This window comes from Rattus norvegicus, chromosome 15 (genome assembly GCF_036323735.1).
Source record: "Rattus norvegicus strain BN/NHsdMcwi chromosome 15, GRCr8, whole genome shotgun sequence".
In the NCBI taxonomy this organism is placed as follows: domain Eukaryota; kingdom Metazoa; phylum Chordata; class Mammalia; order Rodentia; family Muridae; genus Rattus; species Rattus norvegicus.
In genome coordinates, this window is record NC_086033.1 from 59428358 (window position 1) to 59448733 (window position 20376).

Consider the following 20376-nt stretch of genomic DNA (forward strand, 5'->3'; position numbering starts at 1 on the left):
GACTGTCTGTAATTGAGGCACGTTGGTACTTAAAAATTCAAACTAGAAAGAATATTATGCAGTCTCATAAATTCCAACGAAAGAGGCCAGAGAAGCTAACTTAAATTGTCTAGCTGTAAACTCTCTCACTGTTTTTATAGGGTGACTAGTCAAATGAAGGAGAGCGGTTTGAATCATCAGTGTTTTTGAATACATAAATATTAGATTCTTGAGTTTATACTTCGTAAACCAAAGAAAGCATTAATTTTATAGAATACGCAGAATAAGAGTATTGGAAGTTTCTTTGGGTGTCAGGAGAGTGTGGGCACGGGGAATAAATAACACAATTATAAATCCATTGATTGGAATTATTTAACCTTTTAGGAAACAGTCTTCAGAGTTTAAGGATAGCTAGAATTGCCAGAACAATGAATCAAATGTGTCAAACGGAGCCATAATTTTCCTCCAAATGTTTTTTTTCCATATCTGTATGCCTAGGACAATAAATTATCCAGTGAGGGAGCCTCAGGTAGTTTTTGTTCCTTCTCTTTTCGGAACCAAAGTTTACATACAAGAAGGAAAATTAGAGCAAGCATTCATTCCTCTCTCCATCCATTCACTCATTTACTACCTACTATATACTTTACAAGCGGAATTTTTAACTACTATTGATGGAATTCATCTAGTCGGCATGCGTATGAAATATGGCGCAGCAGCAAGGGCTTTGGAAACAGACAAGGTAGGTCAAGTACTGTCGTTTGGGAGATTGAAGGATGTCTTCATGAGGAACCCAGGGTATACTGCCTAGATTATGTCAATGCTAGAATTACCTGAAAGGAGGGAACCTCAGTTAAGAAAATGCTTCCCTAAGATCGGGCTGGAAGGATTGATGGGGGAAGGACCAGCCCATTGTGGGTGGGGCCATCCCTGGGCATGGTAGTCCTTGGCTCTATAAGAAAACAGGCTGAGCAAGCCTTGGGGAGCAAGTCAGTAACCAGCATGCCTCAGTGGCTTCTGCATCAGCTCCTGGCTCCAGGTTTCTACCCTATTTGAATTACTGTCCTGGCTTCCTTCAGTGAGGGACTAAGATGTAGAAGTGTGAGCCAAATAAACCCTTTCCTCCCCAAGATGGTTTTGGTCATGGTGTTTCAGCAGAGCCTAAGTAAGACAGGCTATTGGACATAATCGTTTTGATTCCCCTGGGTTCACAGTATCCTTTAGCCAGCGAGTCCCTTAATTCTTGTGGAGTTCAGGATATCAGTGAGCATCCAGAGGAAAGCTGGTGGCATTGGTGACAGCAAGGCTGGGGTAGGTAACAGAACAGGCAGGGCTGTTAGGAGGACATCAGAAGAGGAACAGAGAGTGGTCAACAGGCAGAACATGTGTTTGAAGCACAGCTAGCTAAAGGACTAGAGCATACTGAGAGAAAGTAAGGGGTGTAAACAGCCAACACATGTAATGTGCAAGCTAAAGTCGGTGACACAGAGCGTCACTACAGAGAGCATGCTGGGAGAAGAAAAGAAGCTGATATAAGAGCCAATGATGTCAGAACAGTTGAAGTGGGGTGCTAGGGACTAGAACCCCATTGTAGCCAGTGAGAGTTACATGAGAACTGAAGGAAATCATGAGTCCGGCTCTCGTTAACTCATTAGTAGGATTATCTGTGGAGGCTTAGGAAACTAGTCAATGCCTGGGGGCCACCTCTAGTCATTTGGAGGTAACTGGGCCCCTGTGGGTCTCAGAAAGCAGACAGTATTACTGTCCAGGGGGAATGGAGAACTGCCTGTCCTGGAGTGCTCTATTAAGAAATGTAACTAAAACCCAGAACTCACAAGCATCTGATGAGCTGCTCATAGTCACGGGGTGGGGGTGGGGGGAGCAAAAATGGGCACTTTGCAAAATGAAGAGCCATGCTGTGAGTGGTCCAAGGACTGACCTGACTGGGACAGTGAGTAAACAAAAGACAAACACAAGGACACACAGAAAAGCTGGGGTCATGTGGGTCTGGCTTTCAGATAGAAGAGCTGGAGCACCCCCAGAAGCTCAGGGTGTTTACTGTAAGTTGAACTGGCAGGAAGAGAAGGGAAGGGAGGGGAGCCTGCTGCATACAGCTAAGCAAGGAGGCCGGAGGGGTATTATATACAAGCGAACAAGGAGGCAGGGTTACTGTATACAGGTGAACAAGGAGGCAGGGTTACTGTATACAGATGAACAAGGAGGCAGGTTACTGTATACAGGTGAACAAGGAGGCAGGGTTACTGTATACAGGTGAACAAGGAGGCAGGTTACTGTATACAGATGAACAAGGAGACAGGGTTACTGTATACAGGTGAACAAGGAGACAGGTTACTGTATACAGGTGAACAAGGAGGCAGGTTACTGTATACAGGTGAACAAGGAGACAGGTTACTGTATACAGGTGAACAAGGAGGCAGGGTTACTGTATACAGGTGAACAAGGAGACAGGTTACTGTATACAGATGAACAAGGAGGCAGGTTACTGTATACAGGTGAACAAGGAGACAGGGTTACTGTATACAGATGTACAAGGAGTCAGGGTTACTGTATACAGGTGAACAAGGAGACAGGTTACTGTATACAGGTGAACAAGGAGACAGGGTTACTGTATACAGGTGAACAAGGAGACAGGTTACTGTATACAGATGAACAAGGAGTCAGGGTTACTGTATACAGGTGAACAAGGAGGCAGGTTACTGTATACAGGTGAACAAGGAGACAGGGTTACTGTATACAGGTGAACAAGGAGGCAGGTTACTGTATACAGGTTAACAAGGAGACAGGGTTACTGTATACAGATGAACAAGGAGGCAGGTTACTGTATACAGGTGAACAAGGAGACAGGGTTACTGTATACAGGTGAACAAGGAGGCAGGTTACTGTATACAGGTGAACAAGGAGGCAGGTTACTGTATACAGGTGAACAAGGAGACAGGGTTACTGTATACAGGTGAACAAGGAGACAGGGTTACTGTATACAGGTGAACAAGGAGGCAGGTTACTGTATACAGGTGAACAAGGAGACAGGGTTACTGTATACAGGTGAACAAGGAGGCAGGTTACTGTATACAGGTGAACAAGGAGACAGGGTTACTGTATACAGGTGAACAAGGAGGCAGGTTACTGTATACAGGTGAACAAGGAGACAGGTTACTGTATACAGGTGAACAAGGAGGCAGGTTACTGTATACAGGTGAACAAGGAGACAGGGTTACTGTATACAGGTGAACAAGGAGGCAGGTTACTGTATACAGGTGAACAAGGAGACAGGTTACTGTATACAGGTGAACAAGGAGGCAGGTTACTGTATACAGGTGAACAAGGAGGCAGGTTACTGTATACAGATGAACAAGGAGGCAGGTTACTGTATACAGGTGAACAAGGAGTCAGGGTTACTGTATACAGGTGAACAAGGAGTCAGGGTTACTGTATACAGATGAACAAGGAGACAGGGTTACTGTATACAGGTGAACAAGGAGGCAGGTTACTGTATACAGGTGAACAAGGAGGCAGGGTTACTGTATACAGGTGAACAAGGAGACAGGGTTACTGTATACAGGTGAACAAGGAGACAGGTTACTGTATACAGGTGAACAAGGAGGCAGGTTACTGTATACAGGTTAACAAGGAGACAGGTTACTGTATACAGATGAACAAGGAGGCAGGTTACTGTATACAGGTGAACAAGGAGACAGGGTTACTGTATACAGGTGAACAAGGAGGCAGGTTACTGTATACAGATGAACAAGGAGGCAGGTTACTGTATACAGGTGAACAAGGAGGCAGGTTACTGTATACAGGTGAACAAGGAGACAGGGTTACTGTATACAGGTGAACAAGGAGGCAGGTTACTGTATACAGGTGAACAAGGAGGCAGGTTACTGTATACAGGTGAACAAGGAGGCAGGTTACTGTATACAGGTGAACAAGGAGGAAGGGTTATTATATACAGATGAACATGGAGGAAGGGTTATTATATACAGGGGAACATGGAGGAAGGGTTATTATATACAGGTGAACATGGAGGAAGGGTTATTATATACAGGGGAACATGGAGGAAGGGTTATTATATACAGGGGAACATGGAGGAAGGGTTATTATATACAGGGGAACATGGAGGAAGTGTTATTATATACAGGGAACATACAGCAGGCTCTGTAGGGGAGCAGTCTTCAGGCAGTAAACATCCAGGGGGCGACAGCTAGAGTGGACATTCTCTGCAAACACTACAGCATCCACATGGGGGTCCACAGAAGGCTTTGCCGTCCCTCGGGGCCTCAGGTGGAAGGCCTCACCAATCCTGTGGTTCTGAGGCATTGGGACTCTTGGCACGTCAGTACCCATGTCAAATTGTGTATATCCACTCAGGCCTTCCCTCACTCTCTACAGCGAAGACTCTTTATGTCCTGTTACTGACACAGGTGAGAAGCCTGACTGAGGTTTTCCTTCTGCATGGGGGCAGGGTAACTGGTTCTGCACAATATTCACGTGGGTCAGCTTCAATGTAGACCTTTTAAGTGCGCCGATGCCCTTGAGGTAGGAAGTAGTAGATTAGGTGAGTGTCTTAGGGAAATCCTCCCACAAGACAATAAGGGAGCGTGTGATGGCTTGTCCCACTGTAGTCTTGTGTAGACTGGGAAAACAGGAGCTGCTGATTCTCCACTGGAAGAGCAGATTGGGTAAGTTGGGTCCATGTACCCTACAGGCAGCACAAAATGTTAACATGGGCCAATCCTAAAAATGTAAATCATATTGGAAATAATAGTAAACGGTAAGAAACATGGCAGCATTCCAGAGAAATACATATAAAACAGCAGCAGTATATGTGTTTCAGGGAAAAAAATAAGTTCAAGTAAAAGTCCAGACATTATAATCATTAAAGCGATTGTCTGTACACAGGAAGAAAGGGAAGTGTGGCTGAGTGCAAGATCTTTGTTTAAAGATAGAATTCAAAGGACGATGAGAACAAATGGAAACTTAAATGTGAAGGTCAGGAAGGGTGTGTGTGTGTGTGTGTGTGTGTGTGTGTGAGAGAGAGAGAGAGAGAGAGAGAGAGAGAGAGAGAGAAGTTTCTACCAAGCTTCTCTTGTATTCACTGCTGATAGTAAGCTAAGCATTGAACCCAAGTCTTCCCCCCAATCGTTAGTTTATTTGATTTTTTCCCCTCGTTACCAAAGCAGTATGCTCATTACGACACAGTATCAGGTTAACAAGCAGGACTTACAGATCACAGACTGGCTCCTGCCGAGACGGTGTCCAGATCCTTTCCTGTGAGTGTGGTCCGATTAAACAAAAGCTCTGTGTAACTTGGCCTCTCTGGCCAGCTGTACGCCATTACGTACTTCCCCGTGTCTAGGCTTTGCACAGCTTCACAGTTCACAGATGACCACCGCACTGCCGGGTGGCGAGCGGATAAACGTCCCTTACCTTTGAAGACAATTTCCTGTTCATTTTGCTCTCTTGAATTAAAAATTGGACTTGGAATGTTTTTATAATGCTCCCTGTGTGTGTGTGTCTGCATGGGTGTCCGTTCGTCTCTTCATTTGTGAGTGTAGGTGTGTACGTGCCACACAGCAAGTGTGGGAGTTAGAGGACAACCTCTTGTCTCGGTCTTTGCCTTCTACCTTGGTAGAGATGGGAATCTCCTGTCTCCCCAGGGTGTCCATCAAGCTGGCTGGCTGTCAGTTTTCTCAGGATTTGCCTGTCTCCACCTCCCACCTCACTTTAGAAGTCCTGGGACTATAAAAACACAGCACCGAACTGGGTATATGGTTTCTGGAGATTTCTATTCAGATCTTCACACCTGTGTGGGAAGTCCTCTTACCCTAGATTTATAATTTTCTTGTAAGTAAAAACATCTGACATCACCTTCATCAGACTATCTGACAACCTTGGGCTGTCCTCTGGCCAGTGATTAGTGAGTGTGAACACTGTCCTTTTACCTGCTTCTCCACACACCACAGGACCTGAAGGGCCCCCACGTTTCTGTGCTCTAGGCTGCTGATACCCAGTTTATACTCTTGAGTTGTTAGAAAGAGCCACAATCACAGAACAGGAGAAACTGTGCTATGAGAGCAATCACTGTTTATATAGAGAAACCAAGGGAGAGTTAAAAAATCTATGCACAGTTTCAAACTAGGCCCAGAAGAAGGCATCGTGTGTGTGTGTGTGTGTGTGTGTGTGTGTGTGTGTGTGTGTGTGTGTGTGTGGTGTGTGTGGTATGTGTGTGTGTGTCTGTGCATGTATGGTGTATGTGTGTGTGTGCGTGCGTGTGTGTGTGTGTGTGTGTGTAGTGTGTGTGTTTTTCTTTCCATTTGTTTTGGTTTAGTTTTTGTGAAAACTTCCCATACCCAGTTCCACTAAAACCTGTGGTATTGAAGGTTCAGTGAAGTCCTTCCATGGTGGTTGTAAGCATGAGAAATCCAGTGTGAGGGTGCCTTGAGTTCTGAGGTTAGCAACTGGCCAACTGCTCTGGGACCTGATGCTGGAGTCGGCCCCTTCGGGGCAGGAGCACACTACTCCTCCACATCCACTGAGAAGCGTTAATTATGTACCACAGCGGGAGAACATGCTCTTCTGTGTTTTCAGACTGGTTCTTGGCTGTCAAGAGGATTTGGCTAGGGCCCGACTTGCAGGTCTTGAACATACTCTGTAGCCCATGTGCATGTTAACCTCCGACAGGCAGGGCACGGCAGCCCTGGGCTTCCGGCAGACAAGCTAAGCCTCCAGATGAGTTACAATTGATGGGGCACGGAGAGCCCAAGGCTCACAGAATCCCTTCAGTGGCCCTGCCTGAATTGTGGTGTCGGCCGTAGCTTTGTGCTTTGACAGCTTATATCAGCAGTTTTCTCAGCTGATATATGCATTGCAGTTGGACTTCTGTCCTGCTGATCCAATAAAGCATCCCCGTCAAAACAGAGAAGGTAAAAGATCTTCCGAGGCTCCTGCCACGTGGGAAAATAGCTATTCAGTATCACCAGAAAGCTAGCTTTACTTTAATATGGAAATCCAGTCAAGCTGAACAAGTAGGCCTTGTCTTAACTTTTAGCTTTTTCAGAAGGTTTATTATTTTATGCATGCGTGCGTATCCAGATACTCATGGAAGCCAGAGAAAAGGATTGGGTTCCCTGGAACCAGAGTTAAACTGTCCTCCGCTGCCCTGTAGGTGCTCAGAGCCAAACCCACGTGCTAACTTCTGAAGGATCTCTCCAGCTCTGTATTCTTCATCTGCCAGTTTGTTTTAGAAACGTGATTCTATATATTTTAACAAATACTCATCGACCAGAGGGATATAACGGTGTCTTCACAAATATTACATGTCAGAATCATAAACACCCGACTTACGTGTCCAAAACCACAATGCTCCTTTCCGTATGTGGGGAAAACCTATCACGGAAGTTAGCTGATGTCTGAATGAAGCCTTTGTGTTTAGAAACAAACAAAGCCCTTGATATCGTGAGCATCTTACATTCCCCTGGCCTTTGGCCCTCCTCACACCAACTATGCCTTGGTTTCACAGCAATTGCTGGCCATCCAGGAGGAGCTGAACAACAAAAAGTCAGAATTGGAGCAGGCGAAGGAGGAGCAGTCTCACACACAAGCATTGCTCAAAGTCCTCCAGGAGCAGGTAAGTGAGGAAGAATCCGCTCTCATCTCTGAGTTCAGATACTGCAGACTCACGCAGGCCAGTGCATCACATACTCAACCGGGGCTGAAGGAAGCCTGCAGGAGACTTACCCTGCATTCGCTCTCAGCGCCCAGCAACTCTGCCCTGTGGGACTTATAATGGCATTCCCAACCTCCCTGTCCTCACCCTTGTATCTACTTTGATGATCTGAGCCCACCCGAGTTATGTTATTGTTTCCTCCAGAAGACAAATGATTTTTTGATAGCATTTTAAACTATTGAAGCCATGTTTCAAAGTAAGCAGGTAGTTTTTCTAAGAGGGGGGAAAATGAGTTTAGCATAATCCACGCTGCTCCTACAGATGTGGAAAAAGGTGCTGATGTAGAGAGACATTAAAACCCATCTTTCCTGCGTGTATGGCCTCTTATCTGATCCTAGTGAGCCTCAGACTTTTCATTTGCAGTCTGGGAAACCGATGGCTTCATTCCGGCCCCGACCGGGAAGTGGAGCCTGAGGTTGATAAGGGCGGAGGGGCGCGTGTTGTCTTACCATAGGGCAGGTGGAACAGTGGAGTGAAATCCAAGCTCCGTTGTCTCTCCGGGAGAAGCCTGGGTGCCCTGGAAGGACTGCCCAGTTTCTGGCCTTGCTTTCCAGCCAATATGTAATGGCTGCTAATTAGATACGTCACGGGAACAAAGACAGGAACCCTCTTCCCACACAATAGATTGTTTAAAAGTTTCTACTCACATACAGTTATGAGAACTCTATACCACATAAATACCCTCAGAGGAGATGTTTTAGTCAGCTGGGACTCAGTCACTTCATAATTGACCTTTTCCTAATGACTTGGAATTGTACAAATGCACTCAGTCAGCTTCCACTGACTTTCTTCTGAGGAGAAAGTGCTATTAGGTCGTTCAGAAGCATCCATGGGTGCGGAGGAAAATGCTTTATAAATATAACTATGAAAAACACACAGAGACAGACTCTGCACGGGTCAGGACATGTTACTTGGAGCTGCAAACTGAGGCTGATAAAATTCACAGCGGCCTCCTCCTGGGGGTGTGATAGTGCCCGCCACCCTCACCTCGGCGTTATGGAAGCTAAGTCCCTATTTGATCCGGACTGCACAGACAGAGCTCTGTGACTGGGCTCTTTCCCTTGATGGTTTGGACTTTTCTGCTTTGGGGGTTATTGTTTTGTTGTTCTTTTGTGTTTCGGTAGCTTTCACTGGTTTGCTTGTCATGCGCTTCTTATTTTTCTAGATGCCTCAAATCCTGTATTCTGATTTAAGCTTTAAGCCCACTCATCAAAAGAGACGAGTTGAGCAGAATACATTAGGGGAGGCTCGTGGTATGTGGTCTTAAGAAGCGAGCAAGGCACAGGCACTAAACTGCTAAAGATCTATAAAGCATGGCCAAGGAAAAAAGTGGTTTTCCCATCCGCAATGGTAGTGTGAAATGAGTGGCCTTCTCTCTCTCTCTCTCTTTTTTTTTTCTTTTTTTTTAATTAGATATATTTCTTTACTTACATTTCAAATGTTATTCCGTTTTCTGGTTTCCTGTCCATAAGTCCCCATCCCCTCCCCCTCCCCCCATACGGGTGTTCCCCCATCCACCCCCCTCACTGGCTCCCAGCCCCCATGAGTGGCTTTTTTCACACAAAGGCACCAAGAATACCTGAGCCCAAAGAGGCCAGTGACACACAGCAGCCAGATGCAACTCTACCGTTGATACCTACTGAGCAGTTAACCTGCAAACCCCTCCCCTACTGCCCCGACCAGCCACGCAGAAGGCAGCACACATGCAGTGGGCATGTTACCTCCACCTTTGAGCAGCATAGGTCCCCCCACATACCCGCACGGCCTCACGAGCCTTTCTCTGGATTTGTATAGAGTAACTCCAAGTGAGAAGATCTTTTTAGTACCATCATGGATATGGCTTTCACAAACACCCACACAGATGTGAAAACATATGTCCCCTCTGGGATTTTGCTATCAAGAGCGACTGCCTCTGGCTGGGAATCCTGATGAGTCTAGGTCTTGAGAGTAGATCCTCGGAGGCTTTGCTCCTGCAGGGGGACAGGGTCGCTCTGTGCACATCAGGTCTGTTCCATGACTTTCGGGTCCCTAAGCCCACCAGTTCCACAGACTCCTGCCTTTCATCTCCTTGGCAGTGAAGAGATCATTCTGCATAGAGTATAGTTCATAACGCATATCTCCCAGCCTAGGGACATATCCTTCTCTAGCCGGGGAGAGGAACAGCAGGTCAAGGGCATGGATAGTGGCTCTGGAAACAAAAAGCAAGACCAGGATCCTTCACTGCAAAGAGAAGGCCTGCAGGGGTTCCCTGGGTGGAAGGGAAGTGGGAAGAGAGCAGCTATGGGAAACAATATACCCTGGAATACATTTAACCTGTCATATGTGTGCTGGTAAACATGTAAGGCACGTGCTCAGAGAGAGACATACACACACATACACAGAGACGTGTATTCATGTACACACACACACATAAACATACATCCCCCAGATGTGTAATCGCACCCACAGAAAGACAGGTACACACATGCACATAGACACATGCACACATACACAGAGGCATGTGCACAATGCACATGTGCGTACGGACACAGATAGACGTGCTCACACACAGGTGCACACATGCACACAGACACACACACATGTGCACACACACTCTCACACACAGGTGCACACACACACACACACACACACACACACACACACACAGACATGTGCACACGAATAGGTGGAGTTACCAGACAGAGGGAGATGAGCATCGAGGGAACTGAAAAGGAAGATGAGGAATTCCATAGTAAGAAATGTTGAGCTTGGAAAGGATACTATTTCCCAACTATCCTTATACACTCCTATAGTGCTCCCATGACTGTCCCTTATACACTCCTATGGTGCTCCCATGACTGTGCCTTATATGTTCCTATAGTGCTCCCATGACTGTGCCTTATACACTCCTATAGTGCTCCCATGACTGTGCCGGGTGCCTGCTCGCACCTTCCTGTATTTTGCATTAGCACCATACCCTCGTATTTGTTAAACATACAACCACCAACGATACAGCCCTAGGAAAGAGGGAACAGAGTTTTTGTTGTGCCTAACTGGGTTAATGTAGTGATGGGCCAAACCGCTTTAGATCCATCATCAGCCGCCTCACCCTCAAATCCTCATGTCCCTGTCCCTGTAGCAACATCCCTCTCTTGACATGGCTTTCTCCCAGAAGTCAAGGCTAGCCTTAAAAACCCATTTCTTTTATTTTAGTATACAAACCAGTCACAGGAACCAATGTTCTGAACCAAGCACGGTGGCATATGTGATTTCATTTTCCTCCAGATTTTACTAATCCTTTCTCATAGTAAGTATTTTCTATTGGGCAGGAAAACAAACATTGACGGACTTTGCTGCCCGAGCATCACAAACTAAGAGAAAGGTCACTGGGGCCGGGCCAGCTCTTCCCTATCCATTGCCCTCTGTCTGTCACCATAGGTCTGTCCTGAGTCAGGACAAGATGAGTGTCAACCCTGAAGCTTTCCTGCAATCTTGAGCAGCTGGTTAGTCTTAAGCAGGGTAGGGATGCTGTAAAAATCTCATTTGCCAAAGAACGTTATTCCTCAAGCTTCCGTGTTGGGAGAGATGCCTTCCGGTTCTTTTCTTGAAAGACACGAAGTGTCTCCTCCTGCTATCCAGTGTCACTTGTTCAGTCCTGCCCTCCAGGATGTCCAAGGCAGTACCGCAGCATGCGCTGTGGTAGAAGCCGTCATTCACCCGTGGTCGTTAGCATAACATCCATTAACTGACAGCAGCCCGCAAACACTGCAGGGTTTAAATTAATGGCGGTCCCACCAGGAAATGGAACCATTCAGCATTCTGAAGAACCAATCTTATATATCTTACGTCTACAGAACTGCTTTCTAATCTTGCTTAAGAAATAATGGCCAAGATCCCTTTTTATTTGTTTGTTTATTTATTTATCTTTCGCCAGCCCCCGAGCTTTGTAAAATAATGCTCTCGAAGCGACTTCAGTGAGATTCACTGTGATTATCTGTTTGTTCTCGGAAGTTTTATAAAACGCAACCTCAGATGAAGCAAGTTAACAAGATGATGTATGCTCAGTGGATGCACTTGCTTATTCTCTTCTGTTGTTGTTTTTCTTTAAATGTTGCAGTTAAAAGGCACCAAGGACTTGGTGGAGACGAACGGCCACAGCCACGAGGATGCAAATGTAGGTACCACAGCCTGGTGTTTGCACGTCTTGTTGGATGTTGCTTGGGTCCCAAGGGCATGGCACTTTATAGCATAGAGGAAGTCAGAAGCCCGGGTCTCATTGCTTTGAGGTTATTCAATAGATTTTCAGTATAAGTTTTGTAATATTACATTATACACCCTATGATAGGTGTTCACCATTATTAGTATTATCTTTGCTTACCAAAAAAAAATCAGCTTAAACATCCATCCAAAATCCTAATTGCGCCGGGTTCCCTCGAGACCTTTACTTTTCCAGAACAACACACGTTGGGAAGGCAAGTGGGGCAGGACTCAGCATGCTAAGTTGTGTCTTGCATTCATATCTGTTTGCTTGTTGGTATGGATGACAAATGGTTGTCATGCTGGAGAGGACTCCAACACTCTTCACGCCCAGCCCAGTTCTTAAGAGCGCTCCGGCCTTTAGTTTCTGCCCAACCGGCAGCACCATGCAACTGCTTTCTTTCTGTAAAGAATAGTGGTGCAGATCCTGGTAGACCATACAGCCTTCTCTTGCTGTTCCTTAGATATTCAAATTCCAGAACCTTCGAGGTCCTGTGCTCTGATGGAGTAACACACCTTGCTGAGAACTGTCCCTCTGTGTGCTTTGGTGGCTTTGTTCGTGTCCTTTCCAAACTCCTCCTGATATCTGTTTTGTATTTGATTAGCTTCCTCACAGAAAATGCCTACTAAGCAGGCCTTCTCACAAAACACAGAATCAGACATGGTAATGAATGCCTGATTAAGCCAGCAATAGAAGAAATTATACATTTCATGTTCACTCTTGTTTTAATTATCTGCGGCACAAAGTCTAATAATCATAGTGCCCAAGTCTCCCTCATTGAGATTCCTACCCAACGGCTCTTAAGCATAGGGCACTTAGTGGAGGACTCACTGTGTTGGTGTGTTCTCCTGAGTGCTACGGGGGATGGGAAGGGATTCCAGAGGGACATGAGACCTGCTGTCTTCTCTCAGGCTGAGGAAGCAGGAGTCCAGGCTATAACACATCTGGAAGAATGAGGCAGCTGGTGGGAGATACAGTTCAAAGCCCAGACTTCTGTGACTTATTTCCTCCAAGCTCGATAGGTTGTTTACCATTGTGTCTTCATCGCCCTCACCTGTGCAAACCGTGCCTAAGCCCTGCTAAAACCCCATCATGAGGCAGGAGAGGATGGCCCAGTGGGTAAGCATGCTCTCTGCACATGTATGATGACCCAGTTCAGGTCGCCAGCACCCAAATGAAAACAAAACCCAAAGCACTGGAGACAAGAAAATCTGGAGGGGGCGGGGAGAACCATCCAGACAGCCCAACCAAAATTGAAGCCTTCAGATTTACTGAGAGACTAGGTCACTAAGTCAGCAGGTTAAGGGTGGAGCTAGATAGAGGAAGGCACTTTTTCTGCCCACATTGCATATAATCCACCCCAGCCAACCCCATACACCTTGTCATGCCATGGTACTGAGTTAAGGCTCTTGAAAGCCTTAACACATAGATGTTGAGATTTGGGTCATTGCTTGCTTTTTATGCTGGCTAATGAGAGCAGGCTCTCTGGATGTGTGGGGTTTGGCTGGCTTTGATGCATGGATTGGAGAGACAGTTGGTAAGCAGACCTGCCACACTGTCCTGTCCCCACTGGCAGATGCAGGATACATGTACCATTCATCTCCTCATTCTCACAGTTCATCACCCACGTTTCTAACCCCAGTGCCCCTCTTTAGAATCCTGCCTTCTAGGGTCCCACATTCTCAACCCAAACGTTCGCATCTGTTGCTCTTAGAGCCAGGTCTTCTGTGCCTTCCAGGGAAGCTGCTGTCAAAGTGCAGTGGGCCTGCTTCCTGGTCTGCAATCCCTTCCCTTGGATTCTTCTGAGAAAGGAATAAAATCGTTTATGTGGGGATGCCTAGAAATCCCGAGATTCTGAGTAGGAAGCCACACACTCAGGGGCTGACTGGATTGAATTGGATGATACACAGAAGCACAGGCCTATCAAGGCACTCTGCCCTGAGGCATCCTTGAGAAACTTCACTATTCACCGAACATGGTGAACAGGACAGGCTTGAGGCCATAGGCTCTTTTGGAGGCAGGTTCTTAGACTTTACAGTGTGTAGGCCTCACGAGGCAGACTTTGCAGTCAGCTCAGAAGCGACCAATGAGCATGGAGTTCCAGCCAAGTAAGAGCAGAGCCACAGCTCCTAACAAGTGAGTGATCTGAGATAGCACGGCATGTGCCAGTCACCGACCTGGAACCTCTCTGCCTGGCAGGCTGGGCTCTATCCATATCTGTAGGGTTCTTGGGTACTGGGTCCACTCTGCCACAGGGCACAGCTGTTTGGGGAGGCAGGATGTGGGAGTTGACTGTGCTTACCCTACACTGTCCCTTAGTGGGTGTTCAGCTATGTGGAAGCCGTGGACACTGCTCCGGGTAGGGGAGCACAGGCTGAGGCAGGATCCCCTGGCCTGCGACAAGGCCGGCCCTGTCTGATTCTCAGGCTCTCAGACACCCAGGCACCACTGGGAGCCTTGGAAGAGTTGAGAATGGAATAAGGGTATGGAGGCTGGATCTAGCCCAGAGCTGGGGAAGGGAGGAAAGGGGGAGCTCCAGCTGGTCCTAGGAGAGAACAATCATGGCAGAGAGCACAGAGGCCTTCTACCGGAGACTACATGACAGCTCTATAGGCAAAGGCCTTCTTCATTGCTCCCCAAGGTAGATCCTGATGAAAGGAGGCAGTCCATGGCTTTAAGACATTTATTGTCATGGTGGAAAGTGGATGTGCAGAACCGTACCCCACTTCTCAGGGTGGCCCTGAGATTAAATACCTTTTGCAGGGAGGGGTGTCTGTGAAGGAAAGCTTATAGGCTAAGCCCTCCAGGCCTTTAGGTACCTCATTAAAATGGAGATCTGTCTTAAGCCTCCAGACCACAGGTCACATCCTTTTCTACATGTACAGGGCTTGGGGCGTTGCCCTAAGTGACGATGGCCACAAATCTATGGAGGGCTATGGCTACTGACAGGGGCCTGCTGCTCTGGAACAGGCAAAGTTCCTACCGTCCCTTCAGGGTCTCCAGGGCTATTAGCCTTAGTTCACCTTTGACAGCCCCTCAGATATCAACAAGGGATTTGCCAGCTACTGAGCTGTTTTTCCTTCTCTTGTGTCTGCCACTTTGCCTCCTCTGCATGGCTCCCCGGAATGTCCATCTGTTCCAGCTGTGTAAAAACAAAGAATTCTGTCAGTTGTTTGGGCCATGCATTAGAGAGTGGACCTGAACACCTCATAGCAATATCTCTACTGTCTGGAAGAAGTCTCCCAGTCACCTCCTCCTTAGTAACGTGGACTTGAAAACAGACCGGGCTTTCAAACCACCATGAAAGAATTTAGTTCCAATATGATCACCAAGGGCCATGTGTCTGAGGCAGGTTGTTTGACCCTGGTAAACTTCACCTTTCTCGTTTGCACTTACATTCAGGAATCACCAAATACATCACTGGTTCTCAGTCTTCCTAATGCTATGACCCTTTAATGCTGTGTCCTCCCGTTGCGGTGACTCCCAACCATAAATTACTCAAATTGCTACTTTATAACTGTAATTTTGCTACTGATGTGAATTGTGATGTAAATATTTGATAAGCAGGGTATCTGTTGTGTGATCCCTGTGAACAGGTGGCTTGGCCCCCAAGGAGTCGTGGTGGCCCACAGGTTGAGAACCACTGGAGTACACGAACATCTGACCTAGCACACACACTCAGCAGATGTGAGTCCCTTCTTACCAGCCTTGATGGTGTGGGATGTGACAGAGAGTACCTTGGCAGAGTGGAGCTTAGTGCCGAATACGAGGTTGAAAGCCGTGAACCAGAGGTGGTTCGTTAAGACATATGGATTGTTTTCACTGTAATTATTTATGTCTGGGGTCAGGGTTTTACACATTATCATTCATTAACAGTGGTTCTATGGTGAACTGACACAGGCTTTAATCGGTATTCTTGTGGAAGTGACAGCTGCTTTTGTACAAAAGACAGTATATTTGGCTAGAGGGATAATTCAGCAGTTAAAAGGGCTTGCTGCTCTTACAGAAGACCTGGGTTCCGTCTCCGGCATTTACATGGTGACTCCGGTTCCAGGGGATCTGATGTCCTCTTCTGGCTTCCACAGACACCAGGCATATCTTAGGTGCAGGTACATGCAGTCAGACACTTGTACATATAATAGGTGTATATCCTGCATGCCTGTGTTGGGCCTTTAACTTCCTACATTTGATGTGGCTAATCACACTGTGATTAGCACGCACTTGAACCTGGCATTCAGCTCCTATTTTCTGTGTTTGTTGGTAGCTGTGTCGTGATGCATCATGGGAGCTTTAGACTGCGGCCCTGTTTGTGTTTGAGAGGTCAGTGTGAGAGCTGCTCTCTGGTGAGTCATATGAAGGGACCCACTCAAGGACTCCTCAAGCCTCGTTTTCTGCTTAGCAACACCGCCACTCTTGTGAGAAACATGTGACTTTTCCTCTATTTCTGCATTTTATGGGACACCAACAGAATCTGGCCGACACCTATCAATGTGGATGGACATTCCCTTAAGAAAACACACCTGGATCCATACCAGCAGTTCTAGTAGTGTGTTCCAGGATAATTTAAAAACCACTTCAGCCCCATACGGATTAGTCTCAAAGGCCTTGCTGTCTGAGAGAACTTAATAGTTCTAGCATACTTGCTAACATTCTATAGTATCTTTGTATTCTGATCTGGCTAGGTTGAGGGCAGATGGGCAGGACAGTTTTTCATAAGCACCCAGTTTAACACTGGCTATAAGTCTAGTGTCTCTGGATATCTCATTTATTCCAAACCCTGTTTCCTCTCCCACGAAGCAAAGCTAAGAATTTCCCTTTGGTTTCCTCAGGCTGTTTTATATTTGGCCTGCTGGGTGCCTGGCCTGCCTGGTCCTTGGCAATTGGGTGTAACAGGTACCAAACCTTAAATATAAAAAAAGGTATCTGTTCTCATCTTGTATCGTCATGACCCGTCCACCACTGTATCCTTGCCTGTGCGTGTCTGTGTTTGGGACACGAGTGGGAGAAACACAGGACAGTCAGGAGAAATGACACACAGCGGCAGCAGAACCCTGCAGGGTACAGAGCTACTTGGTCAGTTTGCTTCCCATGCACACATTCCCTGGGTTCTGGTCTCTGCTACAGGAAAGCCGCCACCCACATCCCTCTATTTAACAGTTCAGTTCCCTCCCGTGTGGAGGTTAAAGAAATCATTGGCAATCTATACGGAGGTTTAATGGGTGGTGCTGAAGGTTACTGCTGTCAAGTACAACACCATTCCCACCCAACTATAAAACAAAACACAAAAGAAAAAGGGCTGCACGGTTTCTCACACTGTCTCCTTAAGGAAGTAAATCCCTGGAGCTGTCTTTAAACCTGTCAGAGCACAGATGTGAAGAGGACGTGGGAGAGATACAGCACAGGGAACATTCCTCAGGGTTAGCACACAGTGGCAGAGTGCCACCATTAAGCATGTGTTTTAATGGTGTACATGAGGAAAACCCTGCAAGTATCCAGTCCAGTGCCTAGTGTCAAAGTGTGATTCAGGTAAAATCCTGATAAGTGCATATACACTGTGCCCTAAACAATTAAGTATAAACAGCTGCCTTGGAAAATGGGATCACAGTCTCAAGGGAAAGAACAACTCAGGTTTGATCCATCCTTTTCCTAGTGGTCTAGCCTCTGGGGAACTTGATCTTAAGCCGGAAAGAGAATAGCGGTACAGAAAGACTTTTCCCCTACCCACTCATCCCATCCCATCCCATCCCATCCCATCCCATCCCATCCCATCCCATGAGCTGTCATATCCCAGTGTGGACTGACCCTTGCAAAACACTATAGCTCTCCTATACTCTCCCTTGCTTTTCTTCTCAAAGCTGCTTTCTGGCTATCTTGTGCTGCCCTCGGCCTGTAGAGCGCCCCAATTTATGTTCACGCACATCCTGCCATCTACTCTTATTCTGTAAATCCACAGATACTCATGAAGGATAGTGGGAGGAAGTAGAGTGCACGAACTAGCACCAGGTCTAGGTCTCAACCCTGGCTGGCTCTGCCACTGATCAGCCTAATTCCACCAAGTGGTTCCCTGAGCCTGTTTCTCTTGCCTCTGAAATGGAATGAACGTCTTAGTGCTACTGTGCTTTCCTGCCCAATACTGAGAGTCATTATATGTTAAGTACCAACAGAGCTCAAGCTTCAAATGCCACGTGCTGTGCTAGGCTCTGGAGTATGTAATGGAGATATGCATGTGCATGTGTGTACACATGCGTATATATGCACACACACACAGAGGAAGGGGGCGGGGAGATGAATCCCTGTGCGTGTGCCAGGTCATTCCAAACTTACTTGTTTCATTGTACTCTGTCAGGCCTCTGTGTCTTCAGATCAATACTCCTATGGCAATGGTGGGCCCCAGGTAACTGGGACTTTACTGGAATAGTAGGTCATTCCCCTGGGCCGGGTAGGATCACTTTGTATGTTATCAGGAACCATGGTTCTCTATGGAGGTTTACTTTCATTACTCAGAATATTAAGTGTTCATAACTTCCATAGCCCTTAGTTTTCTGCTAGCCATGAGAGCGATGAGGGGGAGGTGTGGAATCTCACCATGCTCTTCTGGGCCATGCACTGGACCTGGAGCACGTGGCCAGATTTGGACATGCTGAGTGTCATTGGCAGGCCGAGCAAAGAGAGCTCAGGGTAGCTTCTTCTCTTGACCGGGTTAGAGACATAGGGAAGGGAATACGCTTCACACTTATGGAGTGCTCAGACATGCTGAGAAAGAAATGCGCACGCCTCTCTAAAGACAGAATGTGCTTCCCAAAGGAGGGTTGCTGCTCTTCCACCTCATTGAAAAAGCAAACGTGACCACTGAGGATGGACAAACTTGATAGTTCATACACAAACATGCAAACATGAAGGTTTCTATCACAAAGTGTCATCCTCCTAACAAACACTTGGGAATGCCAGAAACCATAAGGCGAGAGACAATCGTCTGCACCACAGCACGCAGAAGTGAGTGTCCCCACTGGCATGCGTGCAATTGTATTCATCCTAACAGGATTCACAGCGCATCATGTAATTTTTAGAGGTTTTTCTACACAAACCACAGGCATTTCTCCTGTGCTATTAAATGTGTTTTCTTGATATGATTTTTAACGATGACCTAATATTTCATTCTACCTATGTCCTCCAGTTTATTTTATCATCTCTGCTGTGGGACTATAAACTATTATTTGTTTTTGCTGTCACAGATAGTATGCAGTGAGTGTCCTAGAACAATGTATTTGTTAATTCAGCCATCATCTAAACACTTTATAAATGGAGGCTGAGGTGCTGGGTTGGGATTTAGGGATAAAAGGAGATTCGTGAAGTCTTTAAAAAGATTAAAGATCACCCCTTTCTTGGCAAGTGATTAAATAAACAGTCCAAAGTGCTAGCGGGATATTACCTTGCAGAGGACTTGCTGAGTTCCTCAGTGGGAGAGGAGGACTTCTGAAGGGAGAATATTTGCGCTTTGAAGAGAAAGGCAATCACATATACCACATAAATAATTCAGAGAAACAATGCTCAGATATGCTATTTGGAGTTGTGTACTGTAGGCTGGCCTCCTTCATGGCCTGAAAGTGCAGAGCCCATGTTCTATGTGGATTGCAGACCAAGGCTAATGGAATTGGGCCACCACCCCAGCAAAGCTTGTCCACTCTATCCAGAAAGTAAATGGAACTAAGCAGAGCGGTGCATTGAAGTGGCCAAGCCTTCCCTGTATGGGCTAAAGCATCAGGAGGAGAGGCGCATACATTCCATGTAGCCATGATTCAAATGCAGGTAATAGGTCCTGAAGCCACACACACCTGGGGGCTCAGTCACAGCATTCTTCCCTCCCATGTACTATAGAGTGACACAGGTCCAGGAGCTAAAGGACAGACAGAAGCAGAGACTTGCTCTAGGAAGCTACCAGCATCAGTGGTCTGAAAACAGTGAGGAGTAAGATACAGCAGTGGGCAAGGTCACTTCCTCTAGCTCTGTATGTTGCTCAATAGTAGTGGGGCTCTCTGAGTGTTGACATTTATTACTTAGAATGGTAAGCGCTCTATAGCGAGCCCCATTGCTCTCAGTTTCTACTGACCACTTGAGATCAGGAAGGGGAAGGTGTGGAATGTGGCCACCATGATGGACTGGTTGAACTCTCACCCTTGAAGTTGGTCTCCATGCGGACTTCCTGCTCAGCGCTGCCTGGCTTTCCTCAGGTGGGTCTGTAAGGCCACAATGGCCGGGCATCAGCTCTATCTCTCTGCTCAGCTCTGACCTCATTCCTTGTATTACTAAATGGCTCGGCGGATTGTGACATTCCATCAGGAACTGTGTAGATGGAGAGGTGGGAAGAATGGGAAAGGGACAGTGGGAAGACCAGAAAGATCCGACAGAAATGGCCTCC

At 46.7% G+C, this 20376-nt stretch overlaps 1 protein-coding gene across 9 annotated transcripts in view; it reads left to right on the plus strand.

Annotated features, from left to right (window-relative positions):
* Enox1 (ecto-NOX disulfide-thiol exchanger 1) overlaps positions 1–20376 on the plus strand; it is a 564401-nt gene that overhangs the window by 503839 nt on the left and 40186 nt on the right. For all 9 annotated transcript variants that reach the window (XM_039094030.2, XM_039094033.2, XM_063274306.1 and 6 more), the window contains 2 exons: positions 7517–7624; positions 11820–11876. In XM_039094030.2, coding sequence (XP_038949958.1) covers positions 7517–7624; positions 11820–11876 — 165 coding nt within the window. The remainder of the gene's footprint in view (positions 1–7516; positions 7625–11819; positions 11877–20376) is intronic.